General features: G+C 35.8%; 1 protein-coding gene across 1 annotated transcript; it reads right to left on the reverse strand.

Annotated features, from left to right (window-relative positions):
* Positions 1-7,449: 7,449 nt before the first annotated feature.
* LOC114352685 (uncharacterized) lies at positions 7,450-8,043 on the reverse strand. The gene has a single exon (XM_028304357.1). The coding sequence runs from the start codon at positions 7,859-7,861 to the stop codon at positions 7,658-7,660; it is 204 nt and encodes a 67-aa protein (XP_028160158.1). The 5' UTR covers positions 7,862-8,043; the 3' UTR covers positions 7,450-7,657.
* Between the last annotated feature and the right edge of the window lie 2,898 nt (positions 8,044-10,941).

Here is a 10,941-nt window from a genome sequence, read left to right on the forward strand (position 1 = left end):
ACCATAGTGATCTATCAACGCACAGCCCAAACCACTGGACGGATCGGGCTGAAATTTGGCATGCACGATATTATGACGAAGCGAAGGCATCCGCTAAGAACGGATTTTACGTTTTTAAGTTTTTTAAAGTTAAAGTAAGATGGTGCAATCCAGCCTTATGGTTACATTATAATGCATGGAAAACTACAAGCAACAACGAACGATGTTGTGGTGGTTAAACGTGCACGGTATCTTATCTGACAATATGGTCTACTCCAACTACAAATAGGAAAATAACTCAAAGTGATTTCGATTACCTCTAATCTCTCTTTAAAATCTAGGATACCAACTAATCCATTATCCACTTGACCACTGGATATCGAATGAAATCTAAACAGAACGATATGAAATAAAACCGGTCCAAGAGCGAGTCGGACTTGACCGAGGGTTGCGTACAAATTTGTAGGTTTATAATATTTATGTCAACGTGAAATTGTGAACTCCGTCAGTTTATAATATAACGCGTGAGATTGTAAACTAACAGTGGGTTAGGTTAGGTTAGATTGTAATTTAACTACGTTAGATTATAATCTGACGGAATTCACTATATTACGGTGACACATACATACAAGTTTGTAATTATATTTTATTCTGTTTTCAGGGGGTTGAGTGTAAGTTAACATCAAAAGTCCTACTAGTGAGCGCGTTAAAAATAACATTAAATGTATGACGGATTGTACAGCGTCCCTAGCGGATACAAATACAAATACAAATAAGTTTATTGTGCATAATGTTACAATTTGTACAAACCGAATAATAGTTAAATAACTATCTGTATCTCCTATTTAACTTAAAACCAATTTTAAAGAAATACAATTTTATTAGGAAAATGTAGGTAGGTACAGAAACACAATCCTTTACCTTCCGTACTAGTACAAGACTGTGTTACGGCAAGGTAATGATAAAATCGTCCTAGGCATAAGGTACATTTTGTAATGCGTGCGTTTGAGTTTAACGCTGGCGTTAAATATTGCTAACGGTAGAATTAAAAACATTCGGGTGAGGTGAACAACTTTGCACAGTATAAGCAAGGCGTAAAGACAAAACAGATAAACAGAAACTTAAACTATTATGAGTCAATCTATTTTTAGGCTAATGAGAGCAGGACATTTTATTATTTAGGTAATAAAATATATACGGATACGTTTAAGAACTAAAATTTTCATTCATTTTTAACGCTAGTGAGGACGTTTGTAGTAAACTCACACTCAGCCCACTGTATTTGTTGTTATAGCGGCAACACAAATTACATTATCTGTGAGACTTTCAACTGTCTAAAGCCCGGTCCGTGAGCACGTAGAATTTTGTCTAATGACCCCTAGCTACCCATCCTTATCGCTCGCACGTAATTATATTGCTGTCGCGACTGTGCGACTGGCACCCGCAGTGAGTGTGCGAGCTTGATAGCAACATAATTACGCGCGAGCAATAAGGATGGGTAGCTTGGGGTCATTGGACAAAATTCTACGTGCTCACGGACCAGACTATAGCTCTCTCGGTTCTTGAGATAGCCTGGATAAGACAGACAGACGCTGGAGAGACAGTGGATTCTTAAAAATAGGGTTACCCTTTGAGTATGGACACCTAAAAAGTGTACATAGACAGTCTTTTGTTCACATTCTCCAACCCCTAAACTTAATATAAAGATAATCCTTGTTTCAAACAAGAACTTTTGAAGCTGCAAGTAAACTCAAATGTTTAAAACAACGAGCTGCCTCGGGGCGTGACGTCTCGCAATTTTGTTACGGATAAGGGTACATTCACATTTTGCTCGACGTGTTTTCTGATAAAGAGACCTACTGCAATAAACACTGTTCTTTTTGGAAAAGGTAGTTAGTGCGATAGTTTGACAATACTTTATTTTTGTTATATTGGTAAATAGAAAATATTCACATCATTTCAAATAGATAAAAATTATGCTAATTCATGCCATTTTTGTATCGGGCTGAGATCGAAAAACTAACTTCAAGAATGTAGTCCTGTAATCAAACAAATTAGGGACCAAGTAGCCTAGAAACTTGATCCGGACGGAATACGTCCTTAAGTCCCAACTCATGCAACGCCGTCGTTATGTAATTTACGATTTAGGTACCTAGAGGTAGAGTCGGTGGCTTTATTTCAAAAGAATCATGTCGATGACGTACTTTCTATGACTATTGACAACATGTCGAAAATTGTCGACGATTCATGTCGGCAAGTCGGCGGGTTTGGTGTGTAGACTGCATTATGTTTACGGATCTAGAAACGAACTTGCGAGCCTCTAAAATTAAAACTCCGAGAAGTACGAGAACAAAAGCAAGTGGCGTGCGTTTAGTTTCTTTGTGACGCGACAAAGAAATCACGAGGAAGATGGGACTTGTCTTTGAATCACAACTATCAGAGTGACGCTTACGCTCCAGTGTAGTGGTGCATCCACAGAATATTTTTGTAGAGCAACACATTGCAACTATGTTGCAAGTTTTATGTAACTAACGCCCGTATTCACAAACATCACTATGAGCTCTCACAGTGCGCGTGGATACACAGGGTGACACACGAACAAATCATAGAGCTCTATATTCAACGCTGTGTTTTCAATTTGCTGCTTCACTTAAGAAAGCATCGTTTGTGAATACGAGCGTATGTAAAACTAAGGCTGGGTTGCACCACTGTACTTTAGCCTGTCAAATTCTATACAAAAACACCGGTTATGGTTATATTGACGTTTAAAATAAGATGCTGCAACTCAGCCTAAGAGCAACGAGACTCAAACCATTTGAAAGAAACATTTTAATGCAGTATGTAAGCACCTATCTCTGCTGTAGCAACACAGTCGAAAGGCCAGTCTTGTATAAAAATCTACTATTTCTAAAGTTAATTTCTAAATAAATATTTAACCCATAAATGGTTTCTGTCCGTGGAGTATTGCCAGGATGTTGCAGTATAGACTTAAAATTTCCGATCAAAGCTTAAAAGCCAATCTTCTTCGCAAACCCACTGTATAATGCCCATTTTAAATAACACCTATAAAGACAACCTCTCAAGTGTCGCTTTGTCAAAGTACAAGACAAGAGCTCGGACAAAGGCATGTGGGTAGATTGCTTTGAATAGACACCGCGCCACTACCCGTCGCTTCAAACTTCACAATTTTGCTGTAAAATCGTCCTTAATACAAGAGCATAAGATGTCATTGTGTCAAATCTGATGTGTGGTTCGTAAGTTAGAAGCTTGGCATTCAGCTACATTGCGGCCTTGACATTTCGGAGAATAAGCGCTTTAATTCGAAAGCGTTTTCGCGGTTTAATTACAGAAACTATTCGATTCGCCAACTTTCCAATTTCGAAATATAATGAATCTTTATCGATTTACTGGATGATTCGGTTCGTTATAGCTCTATTAGATCAAAAATGGAGGAATTAAATTATTTTGTTCGTTTCAGCCGAAAGATGTCCACTGCTGGACAAAGGCCTCCCCCAAGGATTTCCACAAAGTCCGGTCCTGCGCCGCTCGCATCCAGGCACCTCCCGTGACCTTCACCGGATCGTCGGTCCACCTAATGGAAGGCCAACATTACTTATTCTCCCATTATTTTCTTTTGTGTTTGTTTGATTGATTTCGCCATAGCCAATTTTAAGTGTTTTATTCCAGTGAGTGTACTAGCTTTTATCCACGGCTTCATCTGCATGAAGTACGGTCTGACACAGAAAGAAAACTAACCTAAAGAAATCTCTTCTAAGGAAGAATCAATTTTAAAAATCGACTCAATAGTTGCAAGGATCATGAAAAAAAATATATAATGTATCACTTCTTTATAATATGTATTAGAATTATACGATTATATTAAACTCATAAAAAACTCATTTCTTTTTGCAAAGAGGCTTTTAAAAAGCACTTTTACACGTCCAAGTATTAACCCCACCACTGCTTCGGGACAATAAATGGGCCAGTGTTGCGAAGAAGTAGCGCAAGAAACTCAGTCACTATTCTCATATCTATTTATTGTATTGCCAGAAACACATCAATATCCCAGACATAATAACGTTGTTGACATCTAATCTAGAACTGTTTATCACCGGCGAATTGTATGGAAGCTTCTAGAAGCAATTAATCACAAAAAGCGATTAGGAGATGCGAAATTAATAAAAGGTCTAATGTCAAACAGAGAAGATAGCAGAAAAATAAACAAATCGCTTTACATGCCAATGGACTTTGGCAATTGTAAATAAGATAAACATCTAAATAAACTAAACTAGATAGTTACGTTTAGCTTACGTAGGTCGTAAGCTCAATTTCATCACATTTCATTCTCTTATATTTTATTATTAATTAAATCATCGCCTTCTCCTTTTATTTTAAATAATTTTACTCTCTTTGGATTGTCTGGAATATCTCTTCCTAGCGTAAGACCACCTACATTGTGTCATTTCCTTTATATGTCTATTTTATATACTGTATTTAGGTACAATAAAGTTAATTCTATCTAAGTATCTTTTTATATGCATAACAAGGCAGGTATTTGACCACAATCGCACCTGATGTTAAGTGGGATGCAGTCTAGGATGGTACATATCTGCCCTGTAAGTACCTATTCACTCTCGCCTTGAAAAGATCCGGATTAAAGTCTTCGGGAAAGACAGCAGCAGGCAGAGAATTCCAGTCCCTAGCTGTTCGCATTATAAAAGAGTCATCGAAACGCTTAGTGCGAGCTGGTGGAGCTCTAAACTTTATAACAGCTCTTATTAATTTATAATATTTTCTGTCCTAGACGTAGTACCTACCTATTATTATTGTATCTGAATCAGTCAGTTATCAACGTACATAGAAAATCAAGTTAATATAAACAAAACTAACCAATCAAGAAAACACTAACTACTAACAGCGTAATAAATTAAACACAGTGGCATCTTAATTATATACCTAAATCGTAATAGTAAATTTTAATGCAAAATAGCATTTAGCAATAAAAATATACAGTGTGTCCGGGCATGTAGTGATCAAACTTTAGAGGCGTAATCTATGAACAATTTTATCGATGAAAATACTTCAAATTTGGGGCTTGACCCATTTCTCGAAAAATTACATCGATTTAAGTTTTTAATTTTTAGTTTACACCTCTTCTTTAAAAAACAAGTGAAAGCGTGGGTAGCTTAACATTAATAGGCAAATATTTTATATCATGCGATAGCCAATAAAATTATCTATTAGTAGAAGAAGAAAACAGACACAAATTTCATACATTTTATGGGAGTAAGAATGGATTGAATTAGAAAAGTACATTACTTTTTTCACTTCTTTTTCAGTTATTTTCCAACACAAGAAAAACCAGGTCGTTAAGGTATGTTTTATTTGCATTGTATTATTAGTATTTGAGCTATTCTACAAAACGAATGTTAATTTATTAGTCTACGTCTATTAGTTTCGACGTAATTGTTGAACAAAGATACCCCTTCCCAGCGGTTTCCATAGTAATCGGAATAGGTTGTGTGATTCTTTCAGGCAGTGCATTTTCGCATGTCGCGTGCGCATTCGTTTTGTAGAATAGCTCAAATACTAAAAATACAATGCAAATAAAACATACCTTAACGACCTGGTTTTTTTTGTGTTGGAAAATAACTGAAAAAGAAGTGAAAAAAGTAATGTATTTTTCTAATTCAATCCATTCTTACTCCCATAAAATGTATGAAATTTGTGTGTGTTTTCTTCTTCAACTAATAGATAATTTTATTGGCTATCGCATGATATAAAATATTTGCATATTAATGTTAAGCTACCCACGCTTTCACTTGTTTTTTTAAAGAAGAGGTGTAAACTAAAAATTAAAAACTTACATCGATGTAATTTTTCGAGAAATGGGTCAGGCCCCAAATTTGAAGTATTTTTATCGATAAAATTGTCCCTAGATTTTGCCCTTAAAGTTTGATCACTACAAGCCCGGACACACTGTATAGTCAGATGTGCTGATCATTTTTATACCTACAATTAACTGAAATCATCAAACTAATAAATCATGTTAAACGTAAGCCCGCCACATCAGAGAGAATTTTCCAATGAAATTAATCCATAATAGTTATAAATGCGAAAGGAATTCTGTCTGTCTTTTCATCATATTATTATGATATGAGTATGGATTAATTATCTTGTTATAGTTCTCTTTGATGTCTGTTACGATGAATAAATCGATTCATTAATCAATCGATAATTGACTGATATCGTTTTAACAGTCAGTCTTATGTTTTTGTTTATTTTATTGTGCGATGCCAATACATTCCGATGATCAAGTGGCTTTTTAGGGTTACGTACCTCAAAAGGAAAAAACGGAACCCTTATTTGTTTATCTTTTGAGGCTGATTTATACGTATTAAGTAGTTAAGTATGTAACTAAATTTTAACCTTATTTTAAGTCTATGGCCAAACGTCAAGCTCTTGTTTACTACGAAACTGCTTGTCAAAACGTGTCAAGTGACCAGCCCCGCCCACCAACTTGACAGAAAAATTAGGTTAAAATTTAGTTACCTAATATGTACTTAATACGTGTAAATCAGCCTTTACTAGCAACCCACTCTGGCTTCCAAAGGTGCAATATAGGTTACTGGTGCGTTGTCATATGTATTTCAAGAAATTTATACAAAGCCATAACAAATTCAACATTTAGGAAGGTTCCTGAATCATGCTATTCATTTATTAAAATCGCATTAGTAGAAGCCGTTGCGTAGCTTAAAAGATTTATTCATAAAGACAGACGGAGCGATTTTGTACTATGTAGAGTCGTTAAATTAATGTTATGAATATTATTTGTTCTTTATGTGTTATGTTAATTTACTCCTTTTTTGACCCAAAGCTTAATCAAAACTCTTTTGTGAAAGACCTTGGCATCATTTTAAAATCTTATACTACTTTATAGGACAATGACTTTTTACAGTCGATAGCATATCAGAGTACACATGTTGTTGCAAATTCGCCCCTATTAGAACTGCATAAAGACCTTAATGGTTAGCTTCATGTGCTATCGTCTGTTCTAAGACCAAAAGGAATAAAAAAATCAACCCGATTTGTCTATTAAAAGGTTAAAGCCTAATCTTTGAAATGTCTGCGTTTGTGTCATTTAGGTATCTAACCTATCAGTATCAGCTTCTGTAAACTATTACAGAAGCTGATACTGATAGGTTGATACCTAATTACTAAATTAGGTATCAACTCTTGTTCTCGTGACAGCAGCTTTGGGTAAGAGGTCGATTCCCAGGCAAGCCGGTCAAAATGTTTTCTGTATTCATTCCTAGCAGGTTTGAATGTACTTGATTGTAAAATACCTACCTAATTAGTGTAATTAATACGATCATAAGTGACTATTATCTACGGTCTGTAGATGGAACAGTTAAATTATTAATCATAATAAAATAAACATGTATGCAGGATATAATAATGTAGTCAAAATATTTAACAAATTCACTTCTTTTATTGAGGTTTCCAAATACAGTTAAAAACTAATTTGCACTATGTGGTGACTCGCAATCACATTACAAAAATACCGCTGTCACGGTAAATCACTCTCACTGGTATTCGCTACATTATAAATAACTTAGACCTAAGACCTTATTCTAGAGATATCACAGTTGTAACTGGAACGATACTCGGTATCATTTCACATGTATCGGTCGCGTACTCTCGCAAACATTTCCGCGCTATCCACTTTGTTGGGTCCCTCGTTTTTCCCGAAGAAGGTCATCTTGGTGGTTTTCAGCATCCCTTTGCCCTCCTCCGCTGATTTTCTCCAGTAAACAGTCTGGACTGCATGCCTGCCAGCGATGTAGCGCGTAGCACTACCGATCAGCTGTCTCTTGTCCATGGCTTCTTTTTGAATATTCAAATTTTCAAACGTAGAATTTGCGCGTTCCAATGGAACTTCTGTTTTCAAATGTTTGAAGTTATAATTTGTCAGTTCCAATGGAACTTTTATATTCAAATGTTTAAACAATTGAAAGTTGACTGCTCGGTAAGCTGGTGCTACCAGTTATGCCGGTTGAGCGAATCAAGCGGCTTTATATACGGGCTGACACGTGCGATATGTGTAAGTGGCTTGATAAAGGATCGCAACATACGCAGTGACGTGCACATGTTTATGTACTTGTATAGTTACACATCTCTGAGTATGTAAACTTTGCACTATGCGCGCGCGTGCCGATAAACTAGCATTAGCATATAAGTATCCAGGTTGTTTGTATTCTTTGTTTTGCCTTTGTGCGGTAAATATGAGGATTTCGAATAGAAGCACCAAACTTGGGTCGTAAGCTAAAATTGTACTCTATTTATAGGCACTACGCAACTCGAACGTCAAGATTTTCTTGGTACAGACGACAGCATATCAAGCTTACCACTGCGTTGTCTTATGTCTTATGTAATAGATGCTATTTTGCGAAAAAAAATTAAAGTCTGATGAGCAGTTGACTGTACATTCCGATGCGAAAGTTTCACCACCGGTTCAATTATTATCTGAAAACTTATTTCGTATATCTTTGTTCAGAATCTGTCGTTACGTTTTGTGGATCCTTTCTGGAATTGAATTCCAGACAGGTATTTTCATTCAAATTTCGCAAGTCTAGAAATCTCTACATAAAAAGATTCTTCACTTTCCTTCTTAGAACTACTTTCTTTGGTTACCTATTTTCATTTAATTTTGACTAGACGTTGAACTTGACCTTTCGAATGAATTATTTAATACTTATTTAACATTTATTTTAGTACATAGCCTCTTTTGATCAGTAGGAATTGGGTTCATTTCCAAGAAGGACACAATATCTTAATGCTACAAATTTTTCTAAACATTTTTATATAGAGAGATATGGCATATATTATGAACATCAGAGCTGCAGTCTACCTACTCATAGTTAAATAGCAATGGCAAAATTACAGTATCGACTAATTTTCTTGAACTTCTTCTTTGAACTGATCTACAAGGTGAAATAGTCGAACACGATTTATCAAAATTAGTCGACAAACGAATTATACAGTCTCTCGATTTCATTGCATTTGCTTAAAGAGCAATGAATGCATGAAATCGAGTGAATTGCAACTGTACATCGCTCTACAGGGTGTTAGGTAAATGGGTATATGAGCTAGCCCATGTTAACATCCCAACTATATAATATTATAAATGCGAAAGTAACTCTGTCTGTCTGTCTGTCTGTCTGTCTGTCTGTCTGTCTGTCTGTCTGTCTGTCTGTTACGCTTTCCCGCTTAAACCTCGCAACCGATTTTGATGAAATTTCGCATAGAGATAGTTTGAGTCCCGGGAAAGAACATAGGATAGTTTTTATCCCGGTTTTTGAAACAGGGACGCGCGCGATAAACTTTTTCTGTGACAGACAAAAATCCACGCGGGCGAAGCCGCGGGCGGAAAGCTAGTGGCCATATAAATGGTATGGTGAAGTCAGAAAATTGATATCTTTATTTTAATTATTTTAATTCTCATACAAATCTAATTTTATAAAAATATATTTTGTATGAAAATTTTAAAAAATAAAATGATGATATCTAATTTCTGACTTTACTATACCATTTATATGCTCATGTTAACATGGGCTAGTGTCGGCTCATATACCCATTTACCTAACACCCTGTAATGTATAACACCTACCTACACAGCCACAATACCGCCTTTCGCTGTAAAAAGTTTACGTAAATATCTTCAATGGCCCAGATCTGTCTGAAGCATGGTCACGTGACCATCACGTGGGTCGGCCTGGCCGACTCGGCCATGATCAGGAAGGTGCACATCAGTGTACCACAATCAGAATGGTGTGACATCGCTAACTTTTAAAGGTTTAGATAATGTTTAATTGCCGCGTGATCGTAATTAACTAATAGATGTGATTCTAGGTATTCAAATGAAGTAAATAACACAATATCATGCAATAAATTTTATTTTTACAGCATTGTTTTTGTGGTTTTACCCGCGTGATTTTCGTCTACACACGACCATACAAATGTACCTTCTTTACTTTTAAGGGCAAAAACATGGTTCATCATAATCATCAGTTCAGCCACAAGACGTCCATTGCTAAACCTAGGCCTCCCCCAACGGTCCATCGGTCTGCATCCAGAGCTTGCTATCATTATGAGGTCGTCGGTTCACCTAGTGGGTGGACGTCCACCGCTGCGTTTTTCGCTAGGTACGGGAAACTACGGTTGTAAGATCTAAAACCTTATTCTTCATTCGGTGCCAAAATAATTAATATGAATTTTTAATTATCCCTACTTTTAGAAATCTTGGGATAGATGATTGAAAACGTATTTGAAGTTCGTACTAGCCAAATGTCACTTCTTTTTATCCCAATCCTTCTACTCTAGAAGCGCTAATGAGCGCAACCGGGGCAATAAGTTATTCAAAACAAACAACTTTATGATTTCCACGAGGTTGTCACAGAGCCCTGAGGTGTCAGTAATCAATTGTTTAAATAGGAGAAAGATAAACAATAATTATCTGAAGATAATTTACTGGCTTAATCTTTATTGCTCTTTTTGTACTCAAAAGTATAAGACAGTTACCGGTAAATAAACGTTGCTAGTTCAAATAAGGAAAAACAATTGAGGTGGTAAATTATGAAGATAAATACGAATTGTCACCCACAATTTTTACAACAAAACAAAAAAGCATCTGATGGAATGGGTTAAACCCAAAATTACATACCTACTACGAGTACAATAAAGAAAATATTACAAATCATACTAGGTACACAAGAACTTACTCACTCACCCTAATAATCAAACTAGGTACTCATTCATACCCTAACTTAAAATTTATTTGTTTTTAGGGTTCTATAGTCAAACATAGTGCCAAGATCATATTATGAATGTTATATTGGATTGTGAAATTCGTTCTTTTTTTAAGAAGAAAATAATATTTATTTCATTCTCAAACATAAAATG

Source organism: Ostrinia furnacalis, unplaced genomic scaffold (assembly GCF_004193835.3).
Source record: "Ostrinia furnacalis isolate ACB-3 unplaced genomic scaffold, ASM419383v2 OfSCF1416, whole genome shotgun sequence".
NCBI classification, from domain to species: Eukaryota; Metazoa; Arthropoda; class Insecta; order Lepidoptera; family Crambidae; genus Ostrinia; species Ostrinia furnacalis.